The sequence below is a fragment of the Cotesia typhae genome, unplaced genomic scaffold, assembly GCF_013202065.1.
Source record: "Cotesia typhae breed Kobodo isofemale line unplaced genomic scaffold, CoteBio_Ctyphae contig_44, whole genome shotgun sequence".
Lineage (NCBI taxonomy): Eukaryota > Metazoa > Arthropoda > Insecta > Hymenoptera > Braconidae > Cotesia > Cotesia typhae.
In genome coordinates, this window is record NW_027423753.1 from 6,666,598 (window position 1) to 6,683,043 (window position 16,446).

At 27.2% G+C, this 16,446-nt stretch overlaps 3 protein-coding genes across 4 annotated transcripts; 1 reads left to right on the forward strand and 2 right to left on the reverse strand.

The window, feature by feature from the left end:
- The first annotated feature begins 5,284 nt into the window (after positions 1 to 5,284).
- On the forward strand, positions 5,285 to 10,833 carry LOC141528599 (uncharacterized). Its single transcript, XM_074244739.1, has 3 exons — positions 5,285 to 5,484; positions 7,854 to 8,179; positions 10,486 to 10,833. The coding sequence occupies exons 1-3, from the start codon at positions 5,449 to 5,451 to the stop codon at positions 10,697 to 10,699; spliced, it is 576 nt and encodes a 191-aa protein (XP_074100840.1). The 5' UTR covers positions 5,285 to 5,448; the 3' UTR covers positions 10,700 to 10,833.
- On the reverse strand, positions 10,598 to 11,422 carry LOC141528600 (5-hydroxyisourate hydrolase-like). Of its 2 annotated transcripts, XM_074244741.1 has the most exons (3): positions 11,161 to 11,422; positions 10,840 to 11,072; positions 10,598 to 10,737 (listed from the first exon to the last, which is right to left on the reverse strand). In XM_074244741.1, the coding sequence occupies exons 1-2, from the start codon at positions 11,277 to 11,279 to the stop codon at positions 10,841 to 10,843; spliced, it is 351 nt and encodes a 116-aa protein (XP_074100842.1). In that variant the 5' UTR covers positions 11,280 to 11,422; the 3' UTR covers positions 10,598 to 10,737; position 10,840. The 2 variants fall into 2 exon arrangements, with proteins under 2 accessions (XP_074100842.1, XP_074100841.1); XM_074244740.1 differs by lacking the exon at positions 10,598 to 10,737 and having other exon boundaries at positions 10,791 to 11,072.
- Positions 11,423 to 11,457: 35 nt separating this feature from the next.
- Positions 11,458 to 16,159, reverse strand: LOC141528597 (uncharacterized). The gene is made up of 4 exons (XM_074244736.1): positions 15,898 to 16,159; positions 15,595 to 15,817; positions 12,631 to 13,864; positions 11,458 to 12,055 (listed from the first exon to the last, which is right to left on the reverse strand). The coding sequence occupies exons 2-4, from the start codon at positions 15,773 to 15,775 to the stop codon at positions 11,794 to 11,796; spliced, it is 1,677 nt and encodes a 558-aa protein (XP_074100837.1). The 5' UTR covers positions 15,776 to 15,817; positions 15,898 to 16,159; the 3' UTR covers positions 11,458 to 11,793.
- Between the last annotated feature and the right edge of the window lie 287 nt (positions 16,160 to 16,446).

Genomic DNA, 16,446 nt, shown 5'->3' on the forward strand with positions numbered 1-16,446 from the left:
ATATTTCATAATTAAATGAGCATGATGAGTCGTGCATTTTTGGATTTTCCAAATTTTTTTTTTCAATTACTTTTTGAAAAAATTGTCACATAAACTATTATTAAGCTTCCGAAATAGCTAGTCATATATTATTTTTCGGAAACTTCATTTTACTTAATTGAAAATTTATTTAAGGCGTAGTTAGAAAAATGAAATTCCTGAAAATACGTTTACTACGGCCTACCTTCAACCTTTCGTCAATAGTAAATGCTCTGACTTCACTATACACCACAATAGAACTACTTTAATTGGAAGAAAAATATTTAGTGTAATTGTATGGATAGTATCTGTTCAAATTGTACAATTGATTATATTCTTAATTGTGTTGATCCTGGTCAGCGTACTAGAATAATGTTATTAAATTATGGTATTATTCTCATCGGTTCTTGATATTTATGTCAATTTTCAAATTAATCGGACGCCTTGAAGTTTGTGAAAATTAAGTTAAAAGATTCCGTTTCATAGATACATAGTTATAGGTGAAGCTAATATAATAATAATAACACCGGCACACAAAAAAACAGTGGTATGTACTTTGGACCGGGTCACCCTCTAGTTTTGGGCAAAATGCAATGAACCCCAAAAATGGTAAAAAATTGCCAAAAACTGCAAATACAGCAATGAAAAAATTCTTGTGAACCCGGATCAAGTATGATTTTTATGTATTTCAATTTACTGAATCTAAATCTAAATTTTAATTAGCTCAGTGAACCGTCCAAATTTGAAAAAAAAAAAAAAAAAAAAAAAAAAACAAAAAAAGAAACCCAAAAAATTACAACAAATCATGAAAAATTGAAGTTATAGAGATAAAAATTTTTTTGAACTTAGATTGAGTATTTTCATGTATTTTGTTCCACTGAATTAGCATTTGAAGTTTCCTTGCCCCGTTAGCGTTTTAAAATTAGTAAAAATTTCAAAAAACCAAAAAAATCGGAAAAGTTGCAGTCACAACTATGAAAAAAAAAAAAAAAATTGTAAAACATGATTAAATACTTTTCTTGTATTTTTTCTCTCATAAAATACAAGGTAAGAATTTGAAAATCTAAAAAATTGTAATATCTATAAAAATGACGTATAACTAGAATAAAGAGAACGATTTTCTTCCAAAGTACAAACCACTTCTTTTTTTGTGTGCCGATGTAATAAAAGCGTGTAAAAAATAATCAATTTTTTTGCGTTACCCTATAATACATTATCTTGAAATTGAGAGGCCAATGATTGAATTGCCCGGTAATTAATGACTTTTGAATGATAAAATAGTTGTAGAATCGTGAGATGTTTTAAATGATGTCATCATTTATAACTAAACGGAGATTTCAATTAACGGAATGCAACATTATAAAATTACATGACTAATGAAAAACTATTGAGTAAGGTATTACATTATTATTACGAGAATGAAATTTATGTGAATTCAATTGGTATCTATCACCAACGACTCTTTACCTAGATGCTTTCCCTGATGTGAGAGACAACAAGTCATTGTTACTGATCAAACCGCTCCCGTGATCTCTTCAGCAGCCCTATAGGCTACCGTTGTAGATATCAAGGAATGTGGGTTTGGTGATGTACTTTTTATAACTACCTGTGCCAACTGAACGTGTACTGTATATACATTATGCATTATACATGTGAAATGTCAACTTAGTTCTCTCCCCCTTACCAATCCTATATTCTCTATCCCTTCAATAAAACTCAAAGAGCGCCAATAACGCATCCTATTACAGGTTCAGAGATCATATGTGTGCCCTCTAATGCATCCGATCCGATCACTCGTGACGACGATGGCCTTTGACGATCGAGAACTTGTACTGACTATAAATTTTAACTGTCTCAAGATCTTTTCACATAGGTGCTGCTTACTATCTTACTATCACAATAAGAGTATCATTTACTATTCTTCTTTAATGATTAGAATAATCTCAATTGTTATCAGTCAATTGGACAGTGACTACGGTCCATCTAAATTAATAAAAATTCACAAAAAGCATTTATGGGCTTTCAGCAATAAAGTTATAATGGTCATTATATCATTTTTGAGATAATGAATCTGACATACTGGATGACTTCACTAGATTATTTTCTAAAAAATCACAAATTTAAAACTGTTCTCATTGTTACAAAAATAACAACTTCGCTAAGGTCCATAAAGAAAAGGGTAATGATTTTTTCATGATTAAATCTAGTTTCAAAGAAAAAGAAATTAAAAAAAAACTACTTGGTGTAATTATCACTTGTACTTTTTCTCAAAACTATTTTCTGTAGCATTTGATTAGGCCGATTTTAATTATTTACCAAACTCATAAATTTAAATACCATGTTAAAGCTTACGCTTTCTACTTTGACAAAAAATATGCATAAAAGTGAGAAAAAATTTCTTGTTCAAAAGTTCTTGAAAAAAACTTTTGATAAAAAACGCAGTGCTGTCTGTTAACAATATATTTAATTTCGTAGAGAGGCTATAGAAGGTGTCACTTGTTAATAGTCTGTTTAATTATAACATGACAGCTTTTAGATTGCTTTGAATTTGTTGGCGCAACGAGTTAGTGAGTACTTCAACACACGAGTGCTGAAAGCTTTATCTACTTAGTTCATGCGTTGCCATCTCTGCAACTTCCCGGTAATTCCATACCTAGGCGCTTAAAATTGCACTTATGATGTTATTGAGCTCTTCGAGCTCAAGCATACAATTCTTGGGTTGTTTTGAGGTCTCCGAGCTCAAAGAGATAGCTGTTCTATGCTTTTGAGCTCTTCAAGCTCAAAAGTCTGATAGAAGTTTCATAGAAAAATATTTTTTGAATTTTCAAATCGTAATAACTTTCGAATGAATCAACCGATTTCCTCGTGGTTTATAGCATTCAACGCAGTTTTTGAGCTCTTTAATGGATTTTAGAGCGCGAACTATTTAGACCAAAAATTTCATAGAAATTTTGAAAAAAAAATTTTTTTCAATTTTTTTCGACAACGATATCGAACGAACGAATCAATCGATTTTGATCGGACTGGTGGCGATTGACACGGCTTTTCAGGGTTAAAAGTTGAATAGTTTTTGGAATCGATCGGTTGAGCCATTCAGAAGATATTAAAAAAAAAAAACCATTTTTTGAACATTTTATTATTGAGATTTCTTAAAATCTAGTGAACCGAATCGATTCAAATTTTCACGAAATTTAATTCCAACTAAAACCAACAACTTCCCAATTTTTGAAAATGTTCAATTCCCTTAGCGGGAGGTAAAAAAAATTTTTCTTTTTAAAAAACGCTCTTTTAAGTTTTTAAAAAATAAACAAAATCTATATTTTTTTTGGAGAGTGTTTGCAGGCTTATTATGGGACTTCAAAATAGCAAAATATAAAATGTTATTGCTTCGTAAGATTTTAATGAAATTTCAAGTTATAAATACAGTATAAAGTCTTAATAAAATAGTCATACGCATGATTCATCATAAGGTCCTCATAAAATCTTCAGGAATTTAATGTGTTTTTTATGTGATTTTGAAAGATTTGCATTAAATTCTTAAAAAAAAAAAAAAAAAAAAAATTATCAGATCTATAAATCTTTAAAAATTCAGCGTAAATTTTAAATACTTCTAGAATTTTGAATAATTTTATTACTTTATTAATAATAACTGCATGAAAATAATGATAAATTCTTAATGACAAAATTATTTTTTCTTACGATTTTCAACAATAATCGGCCATTACGAATATTATTTAATGAACAGAATAGTCTAAAATTATTTTGTTGGCATTGAAATGGCTTGATGTTTATTTCAGCAATAACGTAAGCAGTAATAATAAATTTTAGTAAGTATCTGGCTGGTAAAAAATTGACCACTGAATATTTATCATGCATGTAAAAATTTTTAGGCATATGTTGAAAAAAAGAGTTACATTAAGGCAACTTAAGCCCCAAATTTTATAAAATACATTTTCGCTTACTTATTTATATGATAATTTAACTTAACCCGTTGAATATTCCGTTACATCGAATATTTTATTTTTATGCTGAATGATACTTAAATAAAAAAAATTTTATTCTTTTTTTTTTTAAGTTTAAAAAACGATGTTTTATGAAAACTTTCATTTAAGACAGCAGTTTTAAAAATTAAATGCAGCCCTTTTTTCCTCGTATATACAATGAAATGAAGAGAAAAAAATATTAAACCTTAAAAATCATTTTGAAGTTGTCAAATTAAGTAAAATTATTCTGAAGAATTTATTTTTTTTGTGACAACCAAAAAATTTTTTTATTTAAATAAAAGACATTTGAAAAATACTTGTCTTGATTCAAGAAAATCAAAAAGTGTAATTTGTCAATTTTCTATTGAAATTTTTCAAGTATCAATTTTCAGAATATCATTTTGGTATTTTTTTTCTACAAATAATTTAATTTTTTAATTTTTTATATTTAAAAAACCAGGTGACCGTGAAAATAAACAATTTCCGTAACTAGTTTGAAACTAAATAAATCCATAGTCAATACTGCAACCGTCAACTTTTCTGTACAATTTTTCAGATCTACGCTGACGCAGGACAGGTCAAAGTAGAATGTGGGATTTAGGTCCGTTGATTTTTCTCAGATAAACTTTGAATTAATCATTTTTAGCTTCTTTTTGATATTCAAAAACATTTTTGTTACACATAAGTGACTAATTAAAAATTATAATTATAATAAACTATAAAAGTGTTATTAAAATTTTGTAAAACCATTTGACTACAAGAAAAAAAAAATGATTTGATTCTCAGAAAATTTATAGCTGCCAATACTTTAATTTTTTAAAAAATTAACACGATCAAATGAATAAATGTCATTAAATAAATGGAGTTGCTTTACGTTTTTAAGATCTTCAGAGCCTTGACAATAATTATTGGATTACGGCAAAGTATTGAATTATCTGAAGTTGTTATTAATGTAAGAGTTTGTGTATTTATTAATGGCATTGAGAAACTCCTTAAGTGTCTTCAAAAAATAAAAACCGTTAAATGTTATGATAAAATAAAAATAAAAGGAGATGATCCGGATCGAATAAAAGAATGGTGACACTTGTAAATCTCAACTCGAGTTGCTATATTGTAAAGAAAAATAAAAAGAACCTTTTATTGGCAAGATGCATCAAGGCTTTACTTGTATTGTACAAGTATCTAATCACCTAGAGTGGGATACTGCAGTCTGCAGTTTAATGTTTAGCATTATATCCACCGTACTAAGTAAAACTTTAGTAAATCTGCATCGGTGAATTCTATATAAAGACGCAGGATCATCATCAGTGCATGTTACTCTTATAATTCCACTCGCGAGGCTTGGTATAACAAAGCGTTCTCCCTAGTAGACGATGTCATTTCGTACAATAATTCTATAATAAAAGTATTATTTAAAATATTGTTCATTAAACTTGTTATCATTATCATGAAGAGTCTCGATATCGCTAAAGGAAGTACGTTGGTATGTGACTGTTGATTGTCATAAAAAATAATTAAGAGCACTAAGTAGTTTGTTTTTTATTTTTTTTGTTACTTTTAAGCATTTTATTATGTCGATGATTGATCAAGTGTAAATAGCTTATTTATATATTACATTATTTTACTCTTAGGAGCTTCAAATCATTTATATTGGCAAATATGCGGCATTATCGCGTTAGGCTATCAGTGAAAGTGCATGTATTGGAATCGATTAATTGGCTAAAAATTTTTTATTAAAATGATTTTATTATGAAGATAATTAGATTTTTACTGCGCATACTTATAAAAAATTTGAAGTTTATTTATAGTTTTATTGATTTACTGTCAATTAACCGTAAAAATTTTGATTTTATAACTTTAAAAATTATTTTTTGTATTTATTTATTTACTTATTTATTTTTTGTGTGATCAATTCATTTTCTGGCCTGTAAAGCGGTCAAATATGTCAATTGGAACTTAGATTTCAAAATCATTTTTTTCTCTGTGATCAAATTTTACAAATTAAAGAATAAATTGCAAACTTGTGATTGTTAAAATAATATATTCAAAACAGTAACTAAGAGATAAGAAAAATTCTAATTTTTATGGTGATTAAAGAAAAAATAATTGTTATTTAGAGAAGAATGGTTGTAAAAAACTTTTTTTGATGATTTTTAGTCGTGTCACTTCAAAAATTTGTTGTCTTGAACATTGTCTCCTTGGTCCAAGAGATCAATCAACATAATCAAATTCTTCTACTTTAACATATTCTGAAACGTACTTAAAACTTTTTTATTTTGGAAAAAGAAGCAAACTTTCAAGAATTTTTAATTTTAACGGCATTCTTGAGAAAGTCAGAAATATCTTGAACCAATTTTACCGCGTATCTAAATAAAAAAGGAATAAATGTTCGATAAAGTACATTTATATGTATAATTCTATTTCGAAGGGATGAAGTGCTTCGTCGAATTGATAAAATTCCTAAATCGAGAAAATTCCGCTTTTTATTTAAGACTTTTACGTTATTTATTCGCGAGTCTTTTCAACGTATGATCTCTGATCCGCGGACAATTGATTCGCTAAAAATAAATAAATTCGCTTAGAATAAATAATTGAAGTATATTTATTACCTATGACAATAACTTAGTAGTTGTCATGAATTTTCTCTATCCTCTGATAAAAAATTTTCTCTTTATTTCGGCAAATTAATCAATTTGTAACCAGAAATCAATTTATTCAGAGTTTTTTTTTTTTTTTTTTTTTTTTCCCTAAAAATGTTTTTTGTTTTACAATTTTAATTCTACAAAGTTTTTTATGATTTCTATAGACTTCGAAAAATGTAAAAATTTGAAAATTTAAGAGTTACCTCAAGTACACTGATAGCAGAATTTATTACCTGCTTATTAATTCATTCTTTGAACAAATATTTTTTTTAAACGAAAATTACATTTATTAAATGTTAAAAAGTATTTATTAACAGCTAACAAATATTTAATGGAAATAAATAAATTTCTTTTGATAGAATGTTTCTTGTCTAAGCTGTGATGTGAAAACCATTCATATATTAACAATGTTTTAACCTTTTATAGTAAAGATACAAAGATACAATACACTTATAATTTTTAACATAAATACAAATTCTGTAATTTCTGACTACCATTGTTTTATGATTTCTTTTATTTCCTCTATTTTTTAATAAGATGACTATGAATATGCCTGATCTAATGGGAATCTATTATCTATTAAAGTATCGGTCATAAAAAACGTCTAAGGAGAATTTTTCCACTCACTTTTTATTGAAGGGTCTAAGTAAATGCTCATTGATATTCGATAAATATTAATTTATAAATAACATTTAAAAAATATTTAATCGCTATAAATGAAAATTTATTAATTATTGATAAAGTTTATTAAATAAACAATTTGTTAGCTATTAATTAAAATTTTTTAACTGTTAATAAATAGTTATTGAGTCATCTATGGATAAAAAATCATTTATAAAAAATCGATAAAGCTTATTAACTAATCTCTGATTAAAAAAAAAGTATTGAAAAGAATTGGATTGACTAGAAAACCAATTCTTTTCAATACTTTTTTTTTAATCAGGGATAACAAAATCTTATATGAGTGAATGGAACTTTTTTCTCAAAATTATTGATAACATTCTGTACTGATATTTCTTTGATTTTATTTTCTTCGATTTTGTTTCTGTTAAAAGTCATCTTTTATCTTTTTAAGACGTTATGTTCCATTTATTATTACCCTTTTAATTCAAATTAATTCAATTTTTTAGTGAAAATCACTACTAATAAAAAAATATTCTCAATATTAGCTTAAAAAATAAATTTTTAACCAGGAAATATTGAATTAAAGGTACTGTGTTTGTTGATTGGAAGTCTTCTCTGCAATGCAGATAAGTTATCACCAGGTCAAAAAGCGCCTCCACATGCTACCAAATCTGGCGGAGGATCATTACAAGCTCCTCCTCCAGGTAGCCGTGCCGCTGACGTTGGTTCCAGGCCGGACGTCGGCAGAAGTGGTGGTTCACGGGTTCCAGCATCTTCACCACAAGCTCCTAAAGAAGATGGAGTAATCAGGGAAGAAACTGAAGATCTTAAAGAAGTTAATGGCCAACTAGTACGTGTAGTTAAGGGTAATTTTGGTTATGATAGTCCTGAAGGGCTTCCAATCGCTGTTAAGTAAGTAGTGATTCTTTTAATAATATTTATGACTCAAAAACGTGAGATTAAAATAATTACTTATCACAGGTTAAGAAATTTTATAACTCATTTCGTTGTATGTAAGAAACATTGTTTATATTATTTACTTGATAATTTTATAAATAATTCATCTACGATTTATTGAACACACTGATGTTAGGCATTCTAAAAGACTAGCAGTAATGAAACTAATACAAATTTTAAAATGTTATTGTTATATTAAGATTTCAATAGATGGGAGTTAAAAATAAAGGCACTATTATCATAGACTAGTGAGATTTAGTAAAATGTACATTATCTCATATTATTAAATTGAGTCATACTAATTTTTTTTTTAATTTATATATTTAAAATTGGAAATTATATTGTATACACAATTATTATTTATACAATTTTAAACTTTGTATTATTTACCAAGGGGCTATCTGAATTGGACAAAATTATTTAAGTAGTAAAAAAAAGTTATATTTTTTTAATTTAGGCCAATTTAAATTTAAGAACAAGTAAAAAATTAATGATAATTATATTTAATTTAACAATATCTTACAAAAAAAAAATTTGCGCCGCTTCAGTGATGTTATCTATCTATTTATCTATCTATCTAGCTATCTATCTATCATTTTGATAAATTTTGCTTTTCATCAACCCCTCTCTATCGACAACTCAATTCTTATTTGAAATTTGTAATCTAATTATCCTCTTAGTAATGATGTACTTGTCTTATTTTTATTTAGAGAATAAATTATTTTTAAAAATTTATTTTGACAATAATTATCCACAAAAGTTGAAGCATAAAAGCAGTATGGAGATAATATTATGTTTTGTATTCGGTAACATGATTAAATATCCACGAATATATAATATTACCGGTAATATATCATTTTCACGATCATAATTCCCAAGAGGCATAATATTTATTTGAGACTATTGTATATGATTACATAATGTTCACAATTCACAGGCTTACCGAAAATCTAATTAAAAATAAAAATGTTTAAAATTTTTGATTGAAAATATTACGATATTGAACTCTGAATTATCTGCATTTTTTTTTTATAGATAAATTATAAATTAAGTATTAACCGAAGTGGTATTTAATTGTGACTGTGTAATTATGAGTTCTAGTATTTGTTAAATACAGTCGATAAACATTTCATAGTTTGATAAAAGTTTGTATTTATTAGATGTTTTGCCACTTATTATTTATCTGATTATTAGATACTATAATTCATTAATATTTCGCTGTCCAACCTTAAATATATAAATAATTCTTGAGTTTCTATGTGATTTCACAATTGTAAATTGTAATAAGCGTGTAAAGAAACAGACCGTGCACAACGCTAAAAATATTTCTGTTAAGTTCATCATCAAGGATTTTCAAGTAGTAATTATTAAAATAGTGTTCACTACATTTCTTATGATGAACTTATGCTATCAGGAATCTTTTTAGCGTGAAGCACGTTTCTATTTTTTTGGTATTCACCAGTGATAAATATTAAACAATAGTTTATAATTTTTTTTCGTCTACTGAATCTAGGTGAGATTCGAATCAGCGATGGCAATTGTTTTTCATTTGTTCATTTGATCATTAATCAGCTATGAAAAATTTTTAGGAATATTCATGTCCATTATTTTTTTTTGTTTAATTTTTGACCAAGGCATATTCCAAATTTGTCTTTGCATATTCAATTCATTCTTTTTTTTTAATGTCTCTATTCTTACCCGACTAATAAACTAATTTTTACCTATAATATTATTGTATCAATAAAAGAAAATTTTTCATCAAATTTTTTTTATAGAAGTATCTTAAATAATCATTGTAACAAGTTGCAAAAATTAATTTTATACTAATTAAACGTTTTAATATTGTTCAAAGACGCATAATTGAATAATAATTATTGTCTATTAAAAAACTATTAATTTTATAACTTTAATCACTAATTATTACTTTTGATTTATAATTTACAATTTTTTAATTATTTAAAATTTATGTTAAAAAAACTATGAAAAATATTTTCTTATGAAATGTTCTAATATTGGTAACAAAATATAGTTGATGAGACGGATAAAATTTGAGGCAATAGACTGTTAAGTACTCCGTTTTTTTTTTTTTCAATTTTCATTTTTTAATCAAAGTATAGATTAAAACTTAAAAAACATATTTGAAAAGAACCAGATTTCCCATTAATAATAAAAAAAAAGTAACAACTGACCAAGTTCCCTTTGAAATTTTAGCTTCTTATTTGACACCTTTAAAATTGTTATTGTTGTTGTTATTTATTAAGATATGAAGCAGATGAAAATGGCAACAGAGCAAGTTTCACCATCGGGAAACCCGGAGGAGCAGGTGGAGGTGGTAGACCTGGTGGTGGCAGACCTAGCGGAAATGCTGGAGCTGGAGATGGTAGCAAAGGTCGCCCAAGCTCTGGTGGTGGCAAACCCCCAGCAGGCGGCCGAGGGTCATCCAGTTCCGACAAAACTTATCTTCCTCCAAGTTAATTTATTTAATAACGATAAATATTTTCAACAACTATTTACTGTAGAAATATCAAAAGTAGGATTAATGCAGTTTTTATCAGTTTAACTAATGCTTTGTTAGTAACTTGTATAATTTTATTTTTTAAATAATTTATACACACATCAAATTCCACGATATGTACTATATCCGAAAGGATTTACGAGAAGTGGCAAATGATAGTTTTGATTAGCATTTTTTATGTCAAATATCACTTCAATAATTGGATACAACGACAATCTTTCTGTTGTAGTAAAATAATTTTCTACGTTGAATACAAGTTTATAACGCCCTTCCATTAATGATTGACCAGCTATTTCTAATAAATCAGAGCATCTTCCATTCGATGTTGTTTTACTATTTAAAATAATAAATATTTGTATTTATTTTAATTACATTAGAATATTGAAAATTTGATATGTTAAAAAATAAACAAACAACTTACCTTTCACTTATCAAAACCCAGATAGTACTTTCGTTTTTGTAAAGACTCACCGGTAGATTCGGCACTGGGATTCCACAACTTGTATCTAGTACGTGAGTAGATATGTGTGATTTATCCATTATTTATCAGTTTAATAATATAATTTAATTATTTTCTTGTCTAAATGTTGTACTATTATACAGCATCAACTGAGCTCAGTAATTAATAAAAAAATTTATCTCTATCTGCTGAGTGATACTATAGGTCGAAGAATTTAAAAACAATATAAGATAACATGATAAGAAGTAAAACAACATGTTTATTTTTTCTGAATTTTACTTCTGAAGAAGTAAAACATGTAAGTTTATTTGTAACTTAATTTTTACCAAAATACAAAAATATTTTTTTGACGTAATTTTTATAAATTTAAAGTCAGATGACAAAAATTAATGATTTATGAAGGATTTGAAAACTCCAGAGCGTATTTAAATTTATTATTGCAATAGAATTAAATAATATTTTTTTTGCAATATTAATGAATGATATACATATTTTTTTATTTATATATTTTTTAGTTATTATATATTTGTAATAATGTGATTTCTAGTGGTTAAAAACAAATTTTTTTTGACAAACAATAATTTTTTTTATGTCTTAATGACTATCATCCCAACTCGGCCATCCGCCAGAATCACGATAAGTTGTGTAGCTATGTGGACTCAATAAAACTGGTATATGATAATTTCCTGTTGGATTCTTAACGTCAAATACTATTTCAATGAATGGATACATTGTTTCAATTTTTCGGACTGTGAAATATTTATCAACGTCGAAATGAATCTTATAGCGGCCGGCTGTTAAATTTATTTTTGAATCATCAACAAGATCTGTACAACGTCCGTCCGATAATGTTGAGCTGAAAGAAAAAATTAATATATTATCCACATAGATATATTTTTTTTTTTTAATTTTCGTAAACAAGTTATTATAAAAAGTAAAATTATTAAAATGTTTTTATTTTAATAATTGAAGAATTCAAATTGACAGATTATTTCAATCAATTTAGACTATAAAGTTAGAAAATTAATCATAACTGTGTCAATTATGAAATACAAGTAATTATTCTAATAAATTAAAGTGATCGATTTAAGTATTATATTGGTACTACTTGAGTTTTCCAAATTTTTCACTACTTTTGTTTTTTTTCGAACAACAAATTTCGAAACCAAATCAATTGAAATTTAACAAAAAAAAATATGTTCTAATAATGATCAATTAATTGACCAATAACGAAATCTTATAACATTTTGTTTCAATTTTTTAAGTACAATATTCGAGTCAAATTACAATATGAGGAGTCAAGCGTAAATATATTTTAGCCACTAAACTACGAACAGTGTTAAGTTAGAGACAAAACCTTAAATAATATTGTTTGATAAAGAAATGATAACAAATAAATAAAATTTATTGTAAAAAATTATTGTGAAATACCTTTCGTTCAAGAAGGTCCATCGTCCATCCATAAGTTTGTACAAACTTACTTGAAGTCCAGATACAGGAATTCCTTTGCTAGTATCCATGACATGAGTGGAAATAGGTGGTGGCTTAAATTTGATATTTCTAACTACATTACTTGGTTTTTTAGTTTTCTCACTCGGACCAGCGTTAACAGTAGATCTTTTTGAGTAATTTTGAGTATTAATGGTAGAATTACTATTATTATTAATATTAGTATCATTGTTATTAGATATTTTTGATACAGAAGAATGTTGAGTTAGTGTTTTTGGATCTGACAACACCAAAGATAAATTATTACTACCTTTGAGTTTATCAAGGACTAATTTAGAATTCAATTTTGATGGAGTGAATGTCAAAGTTTTACCAGGAAATAGCGTTGTTTTCGTTCCCTTTGATACAATAGCAACCAATTTTTTTATTTCATGGGGTGCAGCGTTCAAAAGACGTGATGAATTTAATTGACAAGTAGTGTAAGCCTTTGTTTCAATTTCATCAGTATCATTATTTGTATTTAAATCATCTATAATTTTCTTATTATGTAATTTAATAACAACGCCACTTTGCTGATTTTTCAAGATTTTAGTTATTGACACTTGATTAATTTCTCTCTCTTCTTCTGTAATATTGTCTTCATCATGCACAATATTTTCACTATCATCTTCCTCGTATTGATTGTCATTATCATCTGAATATTCTCCATGTACATGCGCCATTGCCTCAGCCAATGTATCTCTACGCTCACCAGGATCTAGCTTAATCTTTTTACCACACGGTTCATTTTTATCTATTTTTAAAGAAAAATCTTGTGAATCACAATCTTCCAGCTCAACAATCTGCTGGGTTTTTTCGTCAATTTGTTCCTCATGGTCCATATCTATACTCTGTTCTTCAATATATTCTATATCTTGATCATACTCGATTTCATGCTCATTATCATTATTACCTTCATCATTATCATTATCATTGCCATCGTTCTCTTCATCGTCATTCTGTTTTACAGTTTCGAAAGTTATTGTTTCAAATGGAGGTGAATACTTTATATCACCTTCTCCCGTTTTTTGCATATGTGTTTGATGCATCAGTGCTGCTCTTTGATGTTTCATTGTACAGGTATGTTTTAATAGTGACAACCGATGTGCATGAAGATTTTTCTTACAATATGTACAGTACGCACGTGTAGGTTGCCTTTCTACTGATGTCAGCCATCCTGAAAATTCGTTTAATTATTTTAATTACAATTTCATTGAATTATATATATATATATATATATATATATATATATATATATATATATATATATATATATATATATATATATATATATACACGCATTGGAATGTGCTAAAATTCAATTTAGGTGAAGAACCTTTTAAAATTTTAATTTTGAGTTCCGCTTTTAACAGGAGCTGTGTTCAGGCATTTCCTGAGATATTTTGGGTTGAGACATTTGTAGAATTTTTAACAGGAGCTTTTTTTGTACTTTTCAACTGTGGAGATATCTCACGGCTGGAAGTACTTCTTAATATTAATATTAAGAGGTACCTATTTGTAATATTTTATTTACCATTTAAATAATACCGGGAAAAAAATTAGTCAAACTGTTGACCCTACAGACCATTCCTGCAACTTCTCGCTAATTTCAAATGCAAAGCGTTCTAAATTTAACTTGTTACGACGTTTCTGAGCTCAAAGAGTTTTACCAAAATTCTCGGCAAGAAATCCGTTTTGATAAATAATTAAAAAATTATACTTAAAAAACACGTTTTGTTGACTTTTAAGAAATTAGATATTTCGTGAAAAAATCAATTGATTTCGATGCGGCTTGAAGCAATCCACGTTATTTTGTTATTAGAACAGCTGATTATATCATAGAATTGATTAAAACCGAAGTTTTGAAGTACAGTACAACTTGGTTGTAAGTTACATCAAATGATTTACTCACTCTCACGGTAGTTATATCTATATGTGAAATATATCATGCGAGTAGAAGAGAGAAAGAAATATAATTTATAACCAGGTTGTACTGTAATTAAAAAAAAAAAACCATTTTTTGAAAAGTTTAACAAAATTGAATTTTTGAGGTTTTCTCAGAATCTATCGTGCCAATTCGGTCTTAATTTACAGAAAATTTAAATTCAGTGAGATCTTTTCAGATGCCGCAAATCGCTTTTTGATCAGATATTCCGTTACAAAGTTATAAGATGTTCACACAAACAAACACACACACACACACACACATAAATCCATAAATAAATAAATACATACATACATACGGACATCATTACCAAACTAGCTAGAATAGCTTCCCAGGACCTCAAAACATCGAGATCTGATAAAAACTAGATTTTCGAAAATCCGGGTGAAAACAATAACTTCCTGATTTTATTTTAAATCGTTAATTTTCTTAGCGGGAAGATAAAAATGTTATTACATTTTAATGAATTGGCACATCGTAAAACTCACAACATATTTTTATAAGAAGTTTAATGATTTTTAAAAAAAATTTGAAATGATTTTTTGTCAAGTCGACTGGTTTAAATGTTATTTAACGTTAAAGTTCTTAAAAAATTTCTATGTTTTACCAAAGAACACAAGATAAACTTCGTGGAGTAGATGATTTTTCTTATTTTTAAATTATTATTCCGTAATAAGCTTAAAAAATTTTTTTTAATTGATCATATATTATTAGGGGTTGAACTTTGACGTAGATTAATTTTTAAACCAGTCGACTTGGCAAAAAATCGTCCAAGTCCTTTTCTGTAAATCGTTAAATTTTCTATAAAAATATGTATTGAGTTCTACGATACTCTTACTCGTTAAAACGTAATAACATTATGGAAAAAAAATATTTTTTTCCTATCTTATTTGAATGAGAAATAGAAAATTATATACTTTTATTAGTTGGTGATAAAAATAATAATAGAGTAAAAAAATCACCTTTGAAATCAGGCATGAGTTCCCACTCTTTGCGATAACGTTGTGTATAAACTCTCGTTTTCGCGTGACTTATTTTTCCAGTTGGTGTTAGACGTGGTGGCTGCTCTTGAGTGTATTCAGTAGCACATACTACTGTGTGACCATCAATAATGATTTTTGGAGATACTTTACTTTTTTCCATTCCTTATGGTATATATTCAAAATTGAATATTAGAAATAATATCTAGAGAGATATTTTAATTTTTCAATATCGAAAAAAAACCCTATATGTCTTTTAGAACAAAATCACTAAATACACTTTACCATTTTACGCTTTCAACAATTTAAAAAAATAGAGACCTAGAAAACTAGGTGCCTAGTTATTGATGATAACTCCTAGCAATGGCGACTAAAGTGGTCTAAAGAGCCTCTTCTCTTTCTATACGAACAATCACCACTGAATTTCATTCTACAGTAACGTCGTGCTGTAATATGGATCCACTTCTTTCCTGAAATTCAACAATTATATGATATTATATTGTTCATTTTAAAAACGTTGACAAGCCGATTATGACTGTTCAATCAGTTTGATACTATTATGTTAAGTAGATAAAATAATTATTTAGCTTCACCTAATTTATATTTGTCATAATATTGATGTTGTTATCTTAAAATAATTTTACTTTCATGGCAACAATAAATACGAGCCTGAGTTTCCCCAGAGTGTTAAAAAATAGCTGGTTATTGGTAAAGACATGCGTGCGCATCTCTCATAATCAAATTAAAATTAGCGGGAAATTAAAAGACTTAAAAAATAAAAAAACTAGTTTTTTTTTCTCCATTCAAAATAAACATAATTTTTTTTTCGTTAAG